The 20,888-nt window shown below is 36.9% G+C and overlaps 1 protein-coding gene across 2 annotated transcripts in view; it reads left to right on the top strand.

Annotated features, from left to right (window-relative positions):
- Positions 1-20,888, top strand: part of CACNA2D3 (calcium voltage-gated channel auxiliary subunit alpha2delta 3) — an 853,665-nt gene that overhangs the window by 256,762 nt on the left and 576,015 nt on the right. For both annotated transcript variants that reach the window (XM_081073057.1, XM_081073056.1), the window contains exon 4: positions 7,522-7,581. In XM_081073057.1, coding sequence (XP_080929183.1) covers positions 7,522-7,581 — 60 coding nt within the window. The remainder of the gene's footprint in view (positions 1-7,521; positions 7,582-20,888) is intronic.

The following is a 20,888-nucleotide window of genomic DNA, read 5'->3' as shown; positions in this document are numbered from 1 at the left end:
TCTTGTGTGGAATCCTTTAGGAAATGTTTTGTGTGTACATTCTCATAAAATTCACACACAGAGGTATAGACTAACGATGATATTTTTTTCAGTTCATCAGATAAGAAAATTGAGACTCAGGGAAGATAAGGTTTTCCCAGAGTCAAGCAGCTGGTGAGTAGGATGACCTGATTCCAACCCTTGCCCTTGGGCTCTGAGACTGTTCTGATTCACCGGGGGCCATAGTGCTTAAAATCCCAAAAGCTGCTTGAGAGCCAAGACTCAATGATAAGTCTTGGTGTCCCCCTTAGTTCCTGTTGCTGTTCTGGTTACTTAGTAGGTTCTCAAAAAATACTTGTCAAACTAAACTGAACAAAAGTGATGGGAACTTGTTGTTGCCACCAGAAATGGAAGCTCTCTGTAAGACAGACTATCTCACCAACACGCTCACCTTCTTCACTTGGCTGTGCCTTATCTTATCTATCTTATTTTAGGCAGATGTTCTCATCTTCCATGGCTAAATGGGCAATACCTTCAAAACTCTGCCTTTTGTGGGTTCCAGTCAAAAATCTCTGCGTAGGTCCTGGAGAGGATGTAAGTAAAGGTTAGAACAGAATTTTATTCACCACTGTCAGAGCCCTCAGTGATAGATGATTTCCAGTGTGTAAAACAGATATTTATCCTCAAACTGACATAATGTCATACTCATCGTCTTGTCCATCCTGACTACCCTCGTGGGAAGTTAATGACAGTTCTATTGCCCACAAAGGAATTAGTTCAGACATATCAGAACTGAAGGGTCCTGAGGAAACTTTACAAGGTTTATGGATAAATGGCCTTGATTTTGATAATCAACTCTAAACCATTCCCAGGAGGGTTACATAATCAGAAGACTGTTCTTTAAAATGCTGAATCACTTGGACAAATTACTTGGCCTGAAAGATAAGGTTGACTTCTCTTCCTAGCTCCTCCCCAGCTGCCTTGACCCGTGAGCAGCCCTTTGAGCAATGTTTGATTGCTTCCATCTTCAGTAGCTCTGCAAATGTTGCACATTGGCAAAGGCAGCCTTAGATGTAGGACTAGATTAGATGGCTTTCATTCGGAAATGGGCCATTCACGTTGATAACAGGTATTAATTTAATCAGCCTGAAATTGATAACAGGTATCTCCTGTGGAAACAACGATAGTTGGTTATTATTATTATTTTTTTAATGATAGTTGGTTATTGATTGTGGTCCTGTGTTCTGATGTAAACTCTAGGCTTATTTTGTCCTGAAAGACTGGGATAACCTCATGCAATCTGAAGCAGACAGAAAGAGGGAAGAGAGCTCCCCGCATACACACAAGATGTGTTTGGTCTGTTGTTCTGTTACCTGCTTTCTCTGGAAATTTTATAGATTAGTTTTTAGAATCCACTTTGAGATGTTTGCTGTTTTTAAAGCCGAAGCAATCTTTGCAGCTTTCAGGCAGAAGGTCATTTTATACAAAATGGTCATTCATGTGCTACAAAGCTTATTTCTTCTCAAGGAACAAAGAAATAATGAAGGCTCCTTAGAAGTTGTTTTTTTTCTCTCTCTCTAAAGAAACAATCATCTTGATAGTTGGTGAATTATTTATGCCATTTCTATTGGAATTGAAAAGTAAAAACATTTGTATCAATAAGGATTACTGAATATTATTAAGCTGTCAGATATGACTGCAGTTTTAGCATTTCAGGATGGAAGGGAAAAACATGTCTTGGAGTTCTTCTTGTCTAATTGTGTCCATCTCTCTAGGTTATTCCTTTTGCCCTGGTTTATTGCCTGATGATTACCTCGTTCATGAGAGGGCCTCTGTGTAGGTCTCTGAGATCCAGCTGTTTGCAGAACTTTTTCTTGCCTCCCAAACTTGTTTGCAATGTTTCCATAGGCTGGAACACACTTTCAGCACCTTTTCTTCTTCTGGGAAAAACTCCTGTTCTCTTGTAGGGCTCAGCTTAAATGTCACTTCTCTGAAGCTTCCTGGACTACTCTTAGCATTCTTTGTCACTTATCCCTTTATGTTGAAACAGCTATTTTCCTGTGTGTGTCCCTCACCTTCTGTAAACCACCTCATGTTGTTTCATGGCTCACTGGTGCTATGAGTCCCACACTTTGGGAAATAATCAACCGATAACTCTAGCTACAAAAGCACCAAAGATTAAACTATTACAGAGTGATAGAAACTCTATCCAGAGAACAGAATTGAAGGGATTTCAATGACAGGAGGCATGAAAATGTAAATTTGAACATTTACTCTTTGATTTTTAACTTAATGGTTGTTAAACTGTTTTTTTTTTTTTTTTTTTGGTTGTTGTTGTTTTGTTTTTTCAGACCATTCATACAAGAAGATTATTTGAAATTAGTCCCGGGAACAAATCAGTCTCATTTTGTCCAGATTCCTGGAGACATCTTTTGATGTGCTGATGGCATTTAGTGAAGATAGAGATTTTTCATTTTGTTTCTGGGATCAAATGAGTTTGAAATCTGTGACTATAGAGAGGATTTGGGTTTCCTCTGTTCTCACCTGTGTAGATAGATGGTCAGCATGCAGAATTCAAGCACTGCCATGAAACACGATGCTAGGATATCATTAACCCAATGCTAGTTGGTGAAAGGTATAACTTTTACTCCATCAAATTGTAGCTTTTAAAACAAAAGTCACTAAACCTAGTGTAAGGAAAAGATGACCGATGCATGCCACACTGGGTATGGTTGTGGTGGTAATTATTACTTCTCAATAACGCCTTTGGTTGTTTTTCTATGAATTTGGCTCTTTTGATTTGAAGGAAGACTCTGATCTCCAACTCTGGTGTTAATGGCAATTCAAAAACTAGCTCCAAATTAATTATTAATGCAGCTAAATCCATGATAATGATTATATGGATTTTTTTTTTTGAATCCCCTGAGTTGAGCTTTCTCAAACATTCTTTGAGAAAGAATTATGTATTCATTCCAGAAAAAAAGGCAGTAAAAACCCTTGTATGAGTATTAAATGTTGCAAAACATTAAATGAAAACCACTAAACGATATTAAGAGCTTTGAAGTCTTCCAATATCCTATTATGACAGTTTTACAAGCCAACACTTTTTAGTTTTATCATGAGAAATGGAAACAACTGTTTTCTTCACTACTCCATATAGTTGTTATATTTGTTTTGCTTTAAGACTTTTAGTCCATAATTGTCCTCTCCCCTCTCCCCCGAATTTTAGGGATTTTTATTTAAATTTTTTTCTATTTGTACACAATTTGTTCATTCTGACATAATGATCAAGAGTCCTGTAGTAAGTTATTTTGGTTGGGTAATCACATTTTCCATTACCTTCCCCACCTCTCACTGTATATTTCTTTCTATCTTTTCTTCTGTTAAGCCAAAATGACCAGGAACAAAAAGATGAAATACAAATAGAACAAAACATCATTTTCTTCTTCTGATCCAATTTTTAGTTTGACTTGGTGTCCTATTTTCTCCCTTCTGGACCATGACAGAAAGTGTGACCTCTACGACGTCTTTAACTCTAGTGGTGATTTAAGTGTTTTGGGGGAGGAGATGGGAGACTGCATTCTGCAGTGTGGTAGGGAAAATGTGGGGCCATTGTAACAAGAAATGAGATGTGATATTAAATGCAGTGCTTTAATATCCTTGTATCCCCTTTGGCAATTTTGTCTTCACTTCAGCTATAAATACTGTCCATGGCATGGCTTCTAGCATTTCTTATCTACGGAGATAGCTTTTGTTTGTATTTATTTCAAAGAGGAGGAGTTACTTAGAAATATAAAAGTCAATGAAATGTACATCAACTCATGAATTACAGCTTTTGAGCTTTTAGGTGCTTTGTTCCAAATCCAGGATGTATATTCCAGTATACTGTTGTCATTTTTGTTGAGTAAAGAAATGTTTTGGTGTTAAATGGGGAGGGGAAACCTGTGGACAAAATTGTTTTTTCTTACCTCAAAGCTCAGTTTTGAATACTAGTCTTCAAAGCCATTTTTATTTCCAGTGCTCAGTTTTAATTAAAAACTGCAGTCACAATTTTATAATTTCATCGGCAGATTCAAAAGGGGAATTCATACAAGAGAAAATCAACTTATTAAAAACATATCGCCTTTTTAATAGGTACAATAAAATAACAGTTTTCCTCAGGTCCAGTGGCAGTTCCTTATATCATTAAAATATTAGCACATTTAAATTTAGTTTTCTTACCTGCAAGTGATAATCAAACTTATTTTTAACACATAATTTGAATTAGCTAATAAGGATATTTGTGTAGGAAAGACACATTATAGGTTGTTTTCTACTGGCAAACAAACATAAGAGTTGGAAGTTGAGTGGTCTCGCTTTTTTAAATGATGATTCAATTTATTTTTATTTTATTAACAGGAGAAACTTCTGTCCCCAGGACTCTGTTTTAGGCAGATTTATAGCACGTGATTTTCTTCTTAGATACTATTTCTTTTAACTTGTTTATCTTTATAAGAATGTTTCAGAGGAAAGATCATCTATCCTTTGTTCTTTCTAAAAGGCACGTAGTTCTTGAGGAGCTGCTGTTCATTACTATCGTGCATAACAGCTGAGCCTGTTCTTGGGCGGTTTCCCCCGGAATTACCCCATAAAATGTAGGCCTGTCTCTAATGGCATCAGAGAGCAGGTTGGGATAACCCCGTGGTTGACTGCACAAAGATCATATCCTTTCAAATCACCCTGTTCCAAAGTATTCATTTGTTTTACATGAGGCAACTATTATGTAGCTAACAGTTGACTATCTTTTTCTGAATCATATTTCCTAAAGCTTAGTGGTGACTATGATGGGATGGTATCTTCGTAGAAACAGGAAATGTGTGAGATAAAAAATGTGTGAGTTAAAAAAATGTGTGAGTTAAAAAAGTCATGCAGCAAATTTAACCTGACAATGAACATAAAAACTGGCCAGCAGGATTCAAATTCTCGTGTACTCACTGCTCCACACAGAGAACAATACTCTGGCTAATCTCAGTAATTAGTGCAATTTTACTGAATTGTTTCTAGTGTGTTACTTTCTGGTACACCATGTGTTGTATTACAGTATTTGTGGTTGAAATATATTTCATGTTATGGTATGTATGATATACATATACATACATACACACAAATGTAAATAAAATGATATATATGAAATGCATTTCATGCTGTACTCTTTCATAATAGTTTCAATATGCCTATCATTTCCATCTTGTTCTCTTATTTGTTGGTCTTACACTGCTTTTTTGTTTTTGTACATTTACAATTCTTCACTTTTTCCAGTATTATCTGTCCTGGTTATTGTGAAATTTTATTTTGTTCTTTTGATCATTTACGTATTTCATTGACATTTATTCTCTGGATTCTTAGAATGCTTAGACACCATGAAAAAGCAACTTCTATGTGTTTAAGGAAATACATAATCAAATGCATGACATTTTTCGATAATGTAAATATTCAGACATGTGTAATATTTATGTGCACTCTATAAAGCTCAATATGTAACTGATTTTATGATACATGCATAGAAATTCTAAGTCTATTACAAAAAGATTAAGAGAATAAACTTTCACAAATACGTAGATCTCTTATATCACTGCCTGTCACTCATCTGGTAGGGTCCACAGCAATATGTTTGCAAATTGTATCATGTGCTCCCTGGAGGCTGACAGGCTTCATTGACTCGATGTTTCCAAGAAGACCATGATCCATTGAAAGCTGACCCAGTGAAAGCTTGGGGCCAACAATCTACATAGATATTGTCTCTCCTTATTTTTCTTTCTCTATTTCTCATCCTCTCCATTGTAGGCCTCTCTCCTGTAAAGTATTTCATATGTCTGATCGTGAAAATACATACGTACACAGGTTTTGAAAAGATAAATGAGAGTTGAAATACCTTGGAGGGTTGATGGAGCTCATTAATCAAGGCATCAGGGATGCGGTCTGGGATAAGCGGTGGTTTTAGCCATTGGTTCTCCAACCTCAGTGGCATCAGGGTCATCTGGAGAGTTGGTTAAAACAGATTGCTGGGCCCACCCCCAGAGCTTTTGATTCTGTAGGCTGGGGATGGGGCCTGAGAATATGCATTTCTAACAAATTTTCAGGTGAAACTGATGCTCCAGTGGGAGGGAGGGCACACTTTTGAGAACCACTGTTCTGGGGTCACTTTATCATGTGTTTGGGATGAGGAAACTAGGCCCAGAGAGGAAGGGACTTGCCCAAGATCTCACAATTGTAATAGGTTGCATCAAGGCTAGAATTAGAACTAGGGTCTTCTCCTTCCGGCCCTGTAATATTTCCTGGAGTCTGTTCTTTGATTGATCAGAAAAGGAGAAGTCTCTTCCTGACCAATCTGACCCCTTCCAGGTTCCTGTCTTTGTATAACACTGTCTCTGGCTGGCCTCTCTCTTTCATTGTATGGCCTATGGAGAGAGAGGGCTTCAGTGTTCTATACTGGAGCCTAAAGTTATCTAAATATGTTTCAGCCTTTTCATTTTTATGTCTAATTTAATAATTATTCATGGAACATTTGTCTGTGGATTTGTGATCATTTGGAGATTAATACTAATGTCGTCATTTTTTGAAACAAGGCCTATTAACCTCGAGTCTGTATTCCAAGGAAAAGCAAGGTAAAGGCAGCAGAGGCTGCTGCAAGATTAATGATGGAAAAATAGAAATGGTTCAAATTTTCACCTGGGTCTAAAGGATTTGCTTTTCGTTCTATGAAAATTCAGTGAAATATTATTTAACTAAAGGAGTTTTCTGCAAAATCTCCTAGACTATTTTTTCATGGTGGGAAGTAACTATAAAAATGACTTTGGTGGTTGAATAATTATTAAATGGGACTTCATTAACTATTTTTCATAAGAGTATGAATTGGTTGGATTTAGTTGGCTAATAAGAATAGCAGTTGTGTATTTATGATTACTGCTTATTGATTAATTTTAGTGATTTTCTTATTGGGAGGCAGATTGTCAAAATGGCATTGATGTACCATAAAATTCAAATAACTGTCACCTGATAATTACATACTAGAACTGGGTACAGAAAGAATTGACCTTGAATGATTGAGGGAATTAAAATAAGTAGTGTTTTCCAAACCACTGGGGAAAAAAGTTAGCCCACTTAAAGTTGGACTCAATTCAATTCAATAAATCTTGACGAAGGGCCTTCTCTACCTAAGGAATGCATTTTTCTAGGTAGGTTTTGGAATCCATATAGGACCTCAAGGGTCAGTGTCTTTAAATTTTTACGAAAATGGGTATAGAACATGTGTGCTTTATACACAGATTACAATAAATGTTTTTTGGAAGAATGTTTTTTTGTGGAATGACGAAGGCAAAAAGTGGATTTTGACATTGATGTTATTATTTTCATTTTTATGGGAGCAAAGGCACGAGTCACAGTGAACATGCCATGATATAATCTGTCATTTTGGGGCAATGGAGAAACCTCAGTCTTTTCACATTGTTGAAATGGGGTGCAGACCACACTTGTAATCCTTCATGTTGCTTTCTATGTTTTCAGCGTCTTGTGGAGGCTGCAGAAGAAGCACACCTGAAACATGAATTCAACGCAGACTTGCAGGTAACTGATTATCATTTGAGTTCAGTTGTTTCCTGTGTTTGCTGCCAAAGGAGAAATGCTAGGTATACCAGGAATGCTAGGCATTCGGGGTTAGGAAAGAAACGCTTTTGAGGAGGGAGGATCGTGGTGAAATAAATGTGCCTGTTTTTTGATAAGGTGGGATAGCAATCCTCAACCATTTTCCACCATGATACGTACAGTGGGTGATCACACATGCTCACGTGCATGTAACCAGATTTCGATGAACTCCTCCCCAATTCTGGGGGAGTTATTCAGTCAAGTGTCAGTCATTCCCAGACCTCTGAATGGTAAATTGATAAGACAGACAGCAGGATATAGACACATCTCTGGCTGCATTTTAAGTCATTGAAAGCAATGTTGTGATGGGTCTAATGTTGAATTGACTGGTAATTATATTTAACATTCACAGATGTGGTGTTTGCACATCTACTTAATAAATTTCTTTCACTGGATCTCATATGTAATCATGGCACACCTGTGTCTGGTTGGGAAGCCTTTTGATGTCGTCTTGTACATAGAAAGCAGAGTAAAAGGCAACAAGTGAACTGCATGATATTTAGAAGTTCCTTTGGGTCCCTACTGTATTGTCATGTTGAGTTCTGTGGCTTTCCTCACAGCAGTGCTTTGGTATAGAATATAGCTTTTTTAATGGCATGTGGTCACATTTTTCATTTACATGGAAAAGATAAAGACAGCCATAAATCTTCAAGCACACACACACAAAAGATGGTGCTACCTAAGATAGCCTGTGGCTCTGTCCCATGGATGTACCTCTTGTCATTGTTCCCATCTGTATTTTTTGTCTTCTGTATAAAAGAATGCACAATCAAATGGGATAATTGAGGAAAGCGTAATAAGTGGAATATTTTAAAATGTATGGTAAGAGCAACCAATAAGCAGGGGTGTTGTACCCCAGGGCAAGCCCACCTCCTAACCGGAAGGAGCGAGGAGAGGGAGCGGTCTTCAGAAGCCAGGGGTAGTAGCTCTAGGGAAAGGGCACTTGGCAGAGGGGTGCAGTCACCCATGCTGAGCTGGCAGGGGTGGAATTTCAGGGGAAGGTACCCCAATAACTATCTGTAGCCTTTTGATCTCTTTCTGGTACCCACCTTTGGCTGCATCCAGCTGTTGGTGTAGTTGATTTGATTCAGCCTCCTGAGACACTGCACTGGGTGGAGAAGGGTGAAGAATGGGCCTGGAGGGCTCAGCCGTGGCAGCACATATACTAAAATTGGTATGATGCAGAGAAGATTAGCATGGACCCTGCGCAAGGATGACACGCACATGTGTGAAGCGTTCCATATTTTTTGAAAGGCTCAGAAAGTACAAATTGGTAGTTACAAAATAGTCACGGGGATGTGAAATACAGTATGGGGAATATAATCAGTAATGTTGTAAAGATGACGTAGGGTTCCAGATGGGTACTGGACTTATTGGGGGGATCACTTCATAGATTATGTAGATGCCTGACCACTGCGCTGAAACTGAAGTTGACCTGAAACGGAAGTAGAATAATACATGAATATCAACTATAATTAAATGTGTGTGTGTGTGTGTACACGGTCACAGGATGTAAAGAACAGCATAGGGAATATAGTCAGCAGCTTTATCGTAACAGCTTTATGTGATATCAGAGGGGTAGTAGACTTGGGGGGCAGTTATCACTTTGTGAGTAGTATAAATACCTCATCATTCTGTCATTTTGTAGACCTGAAACTAATACAAAAAAAAAATTAAAAAGAACTAGGAAAAAAATAAAAGAATGGGTCCAGTGGAGAAGTAGAAAATATCAAGCCTAACACTTGGGGTTCAATTTCAGGCATAATACCCCAAATATGAAGCAAATAGAGCCAGGAATGTAGAAAGCACAAGGGATTCCAAGGGAAGGTGGAACCATTCGGGGGACTGTTGGTACCACTGGGTGGTGAGTGAGGAGGCCAGCCGGGCTCTTTGAGCAGAGCAGCAAGAGAAGGAGCAGAGGAGTCAGATAGATCTATTGAGAAGCACCTTGTCTTCTTATAGCCACAGCCATGGTGTGGCTCCAGGAAGATCCAGGGACCATTTACTGGTGACACTTGACTTTACTGTGCCTCCTTTTCAGAGGGTTTGCACTGTCTAGAGTGGGCCAGAGGGATTTAATGAGGCATCAGGAAGCACCTTTGTAAATGTGAAGATTGGGAGGACCTCTTGAGTTCATTGCCAAGGGAAACTGTCTCCCTCGCCTCAGGATTCCCTGAAGCCTTTTCAGGAATATTCTGGTACTATATGACAGAAACTCAACTGAAATCAACTTAAATTAGATTATAATGTTGAATAAAATAAGAATCCAAGTGTCTGCTCTGGCAATAAATAAACAGATAAATCCATAAATCCATAAATAAACGAGAAGGGAAAGTTCCTACAGTTGAATGTCAACTACTATAAAAGAAACAATGCAGTTAGAAAATTATGGTAACTGATTCAGACAAGCATCTTCAATGGGTGTAAAACTAGCAAGTGAGTTTGATGAAGAACAGGACATTGACAGTCTTGAAGCATCTACCCACAAATTACTTATTAGTTTCCTTATTAATAAAAAGGGGAAAACAGAACTTTATTATGGAGAAAAATTGCAGCGAAATCTGGATTAAGGAACAGTCCACAAAGAAACTGGCTGGACCCTTCAAAAATGTCAAGGTCAAGGAAGACAAAGAAACATTGAGGACTGGTTCCAGACTAAAGGACATTAAAGACACATGACAACTAAATGCAACGTGTGATCCTAAATTGGATTCTGAACCAGAAACAGAGATTTGAATATGGACTGTCCATTTAGATAATAATATTGCATCAATGTGGAATTTTCTGATTTTTTTCCCCTTGTATTGTGTTTCTGTAAGAGAATGTCCTTGATTGTGGGGTTTTCTGGACCAGACAGATGGAATTCTGTTTGAATTGGAGTCTGTTTGAATCCATTGGTCCAATAGGAAGGAGTGAATTTGCAGGAGAGCCAAAAAGATTCTTGGAAGTCAGGGCTGTTTGGGAAAATGTGGTGTTTATGGCTCATATAGTTAATTTTATTCTTAGAACGGTTGTCTAATAAAAGTAGGTGGGCAAGAGAAGGAATGATTTAATTGACTTTACAGGGTTTTTATTCTTCAGCAGAGGAAAAATGCTCTGTGGTTTAGCTCAACTGACCTCGAGCTGCTCTTTTTTTGTCTGTCTGGAGCTATTGTTATCTTTCAAGAGTGTTCTGACTTCTTTCCCATTATCAAAGCTTTACAATAAAAATCCTGGTGTAGCACAAGTGATTCCTTGTCAAATGTGGTGCTGTAAACACGAGTGCAGCATCAGGCTCTTGAAAAAAAAAAATGGAGGGGGAGAAAATGAGTCTCCGCAGTATTATAGCTTTTGTCCTCTTGCAAACAAAGAAGGGGAGCCCAGTTTTTTCCTCCCCAGTCGTGTGTTCTGTATGAGTACATGAGAAATATCAGAGGCTACAGCTGTGGTAGGAACACATGAGTAGATGTTTAAATAATCAGTCAATATTGCAGAGTGTCTTTCACTACCCGGCCCTCAGACCTCAGTGAAATCTTCTCTGGGTCAGAGTAAACTGAGTGCTCTTTTGTGGAAACCTGTAAGAGGGAGGCCTTTGAGAGAATGGATGTGTATTGAAAACTGCATGTCTGCTCAGGTGAAGGCTTTGAAGCTACAAAGCATCGATGCTATTAAGCGTAAGTCTGTTAATAGCTTGGGTGTCAGCCCCATTGCTATTCCTGGGGTAGCAGGTCTGTGTACGGGCTCTGAGTTGATTGCTATGATGGTCCATTAGAGCTGATCAATTGTTAATCTGGGTTCCACTGACCTCTTGGCAACCCCTGCCAGTGGATTGTTTTTATCAAAAAAATTTCAGACTACCATCTGCTCACCGTGAAATAATGCTGAGGAGGTCCCCACACTGTTAGCTCAGGAAGAGCACAGGGAGCTGGGAGTCTATTTTCCTACAAGGAAAAAAAAGTGTGTGTATATATATACATATATATATATATATGTATATATATAATTATACACATATAATATACATATATACATATATAGTGTATATATACATATATATGTATATATGTATATTATACATATATGTATAAGTTTATGTATATATGTGTGTGTGTGTGTATATATATATATATATATATATATATATAGTGTTTTTGTGAAATTTCTTAAACAGTGTAGTTTCAAGTTATACAGGCTTAGCCACCCTTTGCCCCATTCCTCAGAAAGAAAAGACAGGATGTATCTGCCCTGTTACTTTAGCTTGGAGTTTCTGCGTTATTGCACCATTCGCACTCGTGTGCTTTAAAGGGGAAGGATTTGATTTGCCATTGGTAGAATCATCAAAAGTTACCCAAAGAAAGTCATGCCTCCGTTGTCAGAATTTTAGTTTCCATTTAAATTTCCTCTTATGGTCTCTCCAGAGGTTTAACTCTTCCCCCAGGGGCTTATGGCCTTGAAGTCGGCAGCCCCGTTTGTAAGTTCCTTACATATGACATGAGATTATTAGTTCCTAACAAAAGCTATATTAGGCAAGAGGCAAAATCCAGCCTTTGAAGGGTAGCAAAGGCTGTGTGAGACCGCCCAACACAGTGTCCTCTACAGACCCCAGAGTTGGCTTGAAAGCTTCTTTGTGGATGCTGGTGTCAGTTTAGCCCACTGGCCTGTCCCCCTTTATGATGGCCCATGGATTCCAGATTGGCCTTCTTCTCATTTTGTTCTTTATTCCCTGATATATCCATTTGGGTCATTTTCAGTTGTAGTTGATGTAAACAGAGGCCTTGTTAACATGGCATCTTCCCTTTTTTATTTTATGCTTTGAATTAACATAGGTTTTTAATGTGAAGCCCATATGAGATTAATATTATAACAAAACAGAGCTTAGAAAAAAACCCAAAAAACACTGTGTCTTCATTATCACATATGATTATTTCAGTGTTTCACCCTCATTATTTTGATGACAAAACCTAACTTGGGGCGGGGACAGGGTGTTGGGGGTGGACTCTAAGCCCTGATTATCCTATCTACTGTTTAATTTGCAGAAAACTAGGTCTACACATGTAGTGTAACTCAGGGAAAATTTCTTCCCACTCTTTTTGAGTTTTTTCCACTGGCAATGAAGAAGAAGAAAAAAATCTTTTTAACAGTTTACTAAAAACCTGCTTATCTTTGAACTGTAAAACCATTTTCTTTGAAATCTGTCCCAAATAAGTGCCAATTGCACAAAGCTGGTGCGCAGTGGGAAAAAGAAAAAAAAAAGAATTGTGGTTTTGAATTGTGTATCCTACAGAAGTCTTTTCCATTACAAAGTTTTCTATAATATTGTTTTTCTTTGTTGTTTTGTAAGTGATAGGAAAAAAAGAAAGCCTGGTGACATTTAGAGGGATAACAAACATGTGAGTGGGAAGAGTGGGAAGGAGCTGGGGGGATGCGGGGTGTCCTGAATAGCCCCTCCCGGTCATCACCAAGCTGCCGTTGCCTATCCTGCAAGCACAGTGGCCTGATTTCATAGTTGGAATGAAGGATTTGGAATGGAAATGATGCAAAGGCCGCTGATGGGAAATCTCGGGTTAGGATGACTTATGATACGTGTTGGATCGACTTCCTTTCCCTCCTGGCCACTGCCTGTTGCAGTGGGAGGTTTGTGGTGAAGGAGACCCAGGGGAGGCAGAGCCCCAGGAGCCCCAGCGACTGCCTTAGAACTTCTGACACCATCCACTGGGAGAAGGAAGCCGTTCCGGAAAGGATTGGAAAAGGCAATGGAGCAGCAAGCAGCAAGCAATGCTGTCCTTTTCCTGATGGTGGCCCCGGCTGGCAAATGAGCCTTTGCCCTGGGGAAAAACTGTTGTGAACAAGAGCAAAGCACTGGTTTAGTAGAGGTACTTCCTGAGTGGAGGAAACGACTGTCCTGGCGGGGTAGGGGGGTTTCATGTATTCCTGTCAAGCCCTAATCCACTCTGGTCCTCTTTGACTGAGGGATGTGTTGAGCTCCTTTCGGAGGGAGGTGCTGTTGGAGCAGAGAAGGCTCAGATCTCAGAATCAGAAATGGTGGTTTTCATAGCCATAGTTAACGGACTTTGCGCAGTAAACCAGAAAAAGAAGGGTCACATCTATAAGAGTAAGACATGAAAAGAGAAGGAAATTGTCACATTCTGCATTCCAATAAGTGTCTCTTTTTGTAATCTAATTTATGAGAATATGCTTATTTTTGTTTTTTTTCTTTTATCAGCTTGGCAAGGGTTCACAGTTAGTCTGCTGCATTTTAAGGTCTTACCTTAAATATTCTTCGTTAGGACTTGTCATTTACTCACAAGATTGATGTGTAAATAGTTTCTGAGAAAACTTAAAGTGTGAGCATTTTAAAATCAAAGGCATTTTTCAGTTGACCTTTTTCAGATACACACACCCTATGCACACACACTATCCTTTTTGTTCATTTGGCTACAACGTTGTAACTTTTCATAAGACCAATGTCATGACTTTGAGGTTTGTGATCATCAGTTGTTTGGTGGTCAGAGGTTATGTTCCCGACCCAGACTGTTGTTCATACCAAAGAAGAAGATGGAGCAAAGGGTGGAGCTTCATTTTGATCCAACAGAGAGAGCTTTGGCCTAGAGATCTGGAAATTTAGTTTCGAATAGTTCCAGTCCCAATTGGACCATTTACATGCTCAAAGATCTGTTGCTATGGATTCTTTGCTCACCCGTAAAATGACATACTTATAATATCTAGATGAGTTCTAAGATCTCGCCCATCTCTCATGGGCCGTGATTCATTTAACAAATTGTCGTCAGTGACCTCCTGTGTGTCAGCACTACCCTGTGGATATGATCGGGAGCTAGGCCGATGCTGTCTGTGTTCTCACAGAGCTCACCACATAATGGGAGAGACACATGTTAAAGACATGATGACATAATTGTTAAAATTTCCTCATGATAAATGACATGAAAGAGAAACACACGGTATTATCACAAGGCACACAGGAGACCTCGCCTAATCTGGGAGTTCAAGGGATCTTGGAGTAACTCCCCAAGGACTATATCTTGATTAAGTGGAGATTCTAGGTTCTAACCTACCACAGTTAGAAGAAATCTCCCCCAACACAGAGAACCCATAAGATTTTTATTTTCCACAAGTACAAAATTAAAATTATTTTACCTGCTTTCTATCTAATAATATTTCTCACCTCTAAACTCGAATAATATTTTATTTTGCCACTTTTGTGATGCTTATCTCTTCCGATCTTGATAATTTTATTATGGAAGTATCTATTGCTTAATTTAACATTTATTCAGAGCTCAGTATACGTTAGGCCTTGTTTTAGTTTGTGGGACTTCTGCAAACTTCGAGATGACTCGTGTTTTCCAGGAAAGTTCTAATCTACCTTTTTAAACATGTTTTTTTAGTTGCTGCTTTGATTACAGTAAGCATCTTTAATATAAGTGTACAGTGTCTCTAGCCTTAATTTGGGGTGAAAAGTACTATTTCACCTGAAACAAGCACTTTGCAACAGTATGTTTCTGCCTACCACCATCCTTTTCACGGTGTTGTCATGTATTTTACCTCTATGTATCATAAACACCATAATAAAATGTTATTTTTATTTTGTTTAATTTTTGCTTTAAACAGTCATATTATAAAATAAATAAATAAATAGGAAAAACGATAGTAATATATTTACCCACACATTTACTATTTCTGGCATTCTTCATTCCTTCCTATAGATTAGAATTTCCATCTGTTATCTTTTCTTCAGCCTGAAGCACTTCTCTTAGCATTTTTGCATTGCAAGTCTGGTAGCAACAGCTTCTCTTAACTTCTGTTTATCTAAAAAATATCTTTATTCCACCCTCATTGTTGAAGGATATTTTTGCTGGATATAGAATTTTTACTTGACAGTTTATTTTTTTCTGTTAGCACTTTGAAGATGTAATCCCATTCTCTTCTGATCTTTAATGCTTCTGATGAAATGCCAGCCATCATTCTCATCTCTGTTCCTCTGAATACAGTGAGTCATTTTTCTCTACTGCTTTCAAGAATTTTCTCCTTATCTTTGACTTTCAGTATATTATACAGTGTGATATGTTAAGGATATTTCTACAAGTGATTTTCTTTGTATTGATTCTGCTTTGGAGCTTGCCAAAGTTCTTGAATATTCTCACCATATTTGAAAAAAATTTAATGATTATTTCCTAAAAATTTATGTGCCTGCTTCTCTTTTCATTTCCTGTGGAACTTAAGTCACATCTATGTTATATTGCTAAATACTGTCCCACAGGTCATTGTGGTTCTTTTTAAATTTGTTTTTGTTTCCAATCTGTGTTCTATTAATTTGTCTCCAAGTTCACTATTTTCTTCTCTAGTCTGCAAATTGCTATTTTAACATATCTGTTAAATATTTTATTTCATATATTGTACTTTCAGTTCCAGAATTTTCATTAAAATTTTTATACTTTCCATTTCCTGCTGAAATTCCTCATCTATGCACCATTTATAGTCATGTTTAAAGTTCTGAAACACATCTATAATAGCTATTTTAAATTCCTTCTTTGCTAATTCGAACATCTGGGTCATTTCTGTTTTTGTTAACTTTTTTTTTGAAGTCACTTTTTAAAAATTCATTTCTTGCTTTACGTCTAGTTATTTTTTGTTATATGATTGACATTGTGAGTATGTCTGACTGACTTATAAATTTCTTCATTGTAATTTAGTATAGTTCCATCCATGTAACAGGTATTCTAAAAATACCAAATTTATTGAATCAATTAAATTGGTATTAAACAGTTATTACAGAGATGAAGAGAATTATAAACTATACATAACAGGGTACCTCCAGTGATTTGATCTTTTGCATTTTAACATCACGTAAGCTGTGAGTACAATATTGACTTATTTGTTCCAAAAGAAACATATAAGGCCATCTTCCAGAAAGAGAAAAATGCATTTCTTAAAAAACAGAATCTAGACTATAGTCATTGGTATTGTAATAGCTATGTATGATGTCAGAGGCATGGTAGACTTGGGGGGTGGTTATCATTTTGTGAGAGGAATAAATGTCTAATCGTTATGTCATTTTGTACACTTGGAAATAATAATAAAATTAAATAAAAAATAAAGAATCTTGAAATGTAAAGTAAACATTGTTTCTCTAAAGTTTATCATTTCTTAATTATATTGGTACCATCCGCTGTTATAAATCCAGATAAAGATATTAATATCAACAAATTTAAAGACAAAAGCGCACCTTTATAGCAATGATAATTGATTTGGTTTTGTTTGAATAGTCATCTTACTTTATAATCTATAAGGAAATAATGGCATTCTTTGTCCTTCCAAAATTATCTTTTATTTGCCTATACAACATTTCCACATTAACAACCCACTTTTTAGAGAGTCTTTATGAAAACACTCTTTTTAAACAGGTTAGTTTAGAAACTCTTGGTCTTTTATCTTTAATTTCATAAAAATGAACAGCCCAGTAAAACCCCTATGTGTTTTCCTCATTGTCCTAGTCTTTTAGCTACAATGTTCTTTTTTTCTATCATGACCATATGTACCTCAATTTGTAGGCAATAAAGGTTATTGAATTCTGAATTATTGCTTTGGAAAGCACTTTCTTTCCTACTAAAAAGTCATCACTTCTTATGTGATTCTTTTAACTCTTGGATTTTTCTCAATTGGGCTTTCTCCAAGCTGGGGATATTTATTTTAAATAAATATTTGTTTAAAACACATTTGTTTCAAATATATATTTTAAACACAATAAAAACACAAATTCAAACTTTATTAAATATTCCAATTAACAAATACTTTTAAAGTTCAGTTTCCTTATTTATTATTATTTTTTTAATCTACACAGTGTGATTCTGATGTATCACACATCAGCCAGGTTGGAAAGGGGGCATCTGGGGACCTCAGTGCCTTGTTTATAGATCTACATTCATGAGATAAACACTTAGTGGTTCTGTTAATCATAATATTTGGAGTCACATAGTACATTTCCAGAAACCTTAGTGTCTTGCATTAAGATGGCTGACTGCAGAGGTCATTGCCTTGGGATCTCTCTGCATCAAATTTTTTGGCAATAATGGAAAATGCCCTTAGGTTGCTGATTTTTCACCAAGGATCTTGTGGTATAGGGATTTGCCAACTGCTGTTGGAATTCTTAAAGTAAAACTTGAATCTGATGGCAATCCAGAAAGCACACAACTCAACAGAAATGTCCTAATCTCATTTAAGCTTGTTAATAAAGCACCCGATATATACATAGATAAATTATTTCTCACCTATTCTACTTTCAGGTTAGTTTTTGATGCACGTTTTCATAATATATACATAGATCCAAGCACACACCTTTGATATGGTAATCACTTCTTATGTGATTCTTTTAACTCTTGGATTTTTATAAAAAATAAATAAATAGGAAAAAAGATAAGTAATATATTTACCCACACATTTACTATTTCTGGCATTCTTCATTCCTTCCTATAGATTAGAATTTCCTAATTCTTTCATTTAAAAATTCTTTCATGACTAACAATTTCAGGACATTTCTCTTTGTTGGCTAATCGATATTAATAAAGTAAGGTAACAATGATAAGAGTAATAGGTGCCATTACCAAAACTGTATTAAGTGCAGACGGTGTTTTAAGTGCTTCACAGGCATTATTTCATTTATTCTTCTCCCCACAATCCTGGGGGATGGATACTGTTATCTTTGTTTTACACATGGAGAAACTGAAGATTGAGAGGCCACGTGATGAGCCCAGGGTTTACAACAGTGGGTGGATGTGTCAGAATTCACAACCAAGTTTGTCTAACTTCAAAGACCAATAAGTTATGTTGCCTCACCAAACTACAGGTTGCAACACTGACTTTAATTTGCATGGACAAAATTTTACAAGGAAATAAATTTAAGATGAAACTTAACCATGGTCTATCAAATACTTCCAAAGGAAATTTTCTAGAATAGTAAATTCTGACCTAGTTATCTATGAAATTAAAAAGAAAAAAGAAAAAAAAATTCTCTTAATAAAATAGAATGATTTGGTAAAAATGATTAAACATCAGTTTGCTGATATTATTAGAAATGTATAGAAGTGAGACGTTCCCTCATTTGACAATTGGATCATCTTCTCTACACAGTAACACAAATAGGTTCAAGTTACTTATATGCCTGCGCTTATGCTTTGCTCACACTTAGAGTAAAATCTGAACTCCCCATGTACCTTACAGAGCACATAACTTGCCCAAGATTATGCATAGACTATCAGCCACCTCCAGCTCCTTCCTTTGTGCCTGCTATGCTCCTGTCTCCCTCTGTTTTTTGAGCTCCCAAGTAGGATTTCTTTGTCTATTTTCTGTCTTCTCCAACAAAATGTAAGCTCCGTGAGAGTGGGCACCTAACATCTAGTCAGACGTCCACAGATATTTGTTAGAATTAATTGAAATTTGTAACGGCAATACAATTACTAAAATCCACAGCTAACTGGTGATCACCATAGTTGTATGTTGTTAGTAATTCATGAAGTTGTCATCTGTGTATTTCAACTAGAAGAAGTTATTCTTTCTTAATACAAATACTGATGTTTGACCAGAAATGATTCAATTATTGCTGTAATATTCAAGTATCTTTCTCTATACTAATGGCAACTTTTTAGTGAAACAGTTGGCTTTTGTTGTTACTTGTAAGAAATTCATGAATATGCTAATTTTCCTCATTCAAGTGATGTTTTTCTGCCGTTTAATATACAGTGACAAATATATGAATATACAAATTAATTATGAACAAGCTAATTGATTAATTATATTTAATCAATATATTAAATGAATAGCTGTCGAATTATTTTATTAAACAGCAAAGTGCTTATAGAAAAAACATCTTTAAAATTAGAAAGGAGAGAAATTAGAAGGGAAACATGCTCTTGTAACTCGGATTTGCCCTCTTGGGCAGGTTCCCGCCTACCTTCCCAGCTCTGATAATCAGAGCTATAGACAGTGTGTTTGTGGCCAGGGTAGCCTCTTACAACACAAGTAGGAATTGGGAGATACACCCAATGAGCCTCTAAGAATGGGTATGTGACAGCAAATATGGGTGTGATTTGAAGTCATATCTGAATCTTTGTGTCTAGCAGAAAGCAAACTTCTAATGTCATCTCCTTCGAATAGCTGTAAAAGCCATAACTGTCAGCGCCTCATGGAAAATCCAAAATTTACATTTCACTTGGTCTTAGCAAAATAAAACAACATCAAAATAAATAAGCAACCTTAAAAAATGCCCTTTCTCACGCTGGTGGTCATTAATGGTGGGAAAAAAGTAACTTTCTTCCTTGGAGTATTACACTAATAGCCAAGAGCTTTGAAGTTTTGCTAATTATCTGTGCAGACTTGTGAAAGTCATGTTCCCTTTCAGATGTCATGTTTTCTCAGGTAAATGAGGGGGTGGGACTGGTTTGATTTTCCTTCTTGATCTAGAACTACCTTAGTTTCTGAGATTGTGATTTTTTATATGGAAAGGAGAGCAGTTATTTTCCATCAGGGATGCACTAATGCTTTTAGGAGATCCAGCAACTTCTATAGACATACTATTGTCCTATGGGAAATATCTCTGAGGACAAAATCCTCTCGCTATTCTTTTCTCCCTTCAAATAGACATAAACTTTCTACTTTAACACTGTGAAAAGGAAATTTCAAGAAAAGATCGGTTGATTGGATCATTCATAGACCCTCCTGTAAATAATTTTGCTATTTTCGATTTAAAGGGGTTCTTCTGAATAATATAGAAGGACATTGTGTGTGTGTGTGTGTGTGTATGATTTTAAGAATTTAACTCGGGAACTGAAATTACTTGATTTACACCAAACCATAGTTTTCTGTATAGTTAAAGAAATTCAGAACCAAATTAAACCTTTGCTTTGACTTATTTGGAAGTGATTATGTCGTGCACCTAACTGTATTCATAACTTTCTTCCTAAGAGGTTTCAGGTGGCTGAGAATATTACAACCACCATGGAAAAAAAAATTTTGGGGGGTTAGGGTTAAAGTCTTTTGTCATCTTGTTCTAATGTGAGATTGGCTGAATTGTAGAGGTCGTTTTGATTTAAGCTGGAGAGGGAGAGGAGGTGGAATTATAGTTTAATAGTAATATTTTCTGAAACCCATGTCAGGAGAATGATGGGCCATAAACAGTTCTTGTCTGGTCAAAATACCTCTTTGATTACAAGGAAATAAAAGAGAATTTGTTATGTCTGATTATG

This window comes from Rhinolophus hipposideros, assembly GCF_964194185.1.
Source record: "Rhinolophus hipposideros genome assembly, chromosome: 14".
Lineage (NCBI taxonomy): Eukaryota > Metazoa > Chordata > Mammalia > Chiroptera > Rhinolophidae > Rhinolophus > Rhinolophus hipposideros.
Note: the sequence above shows the minus strand (reverse complement) of the source record. Positions and strands in the feature narration are given on the sequence as shown.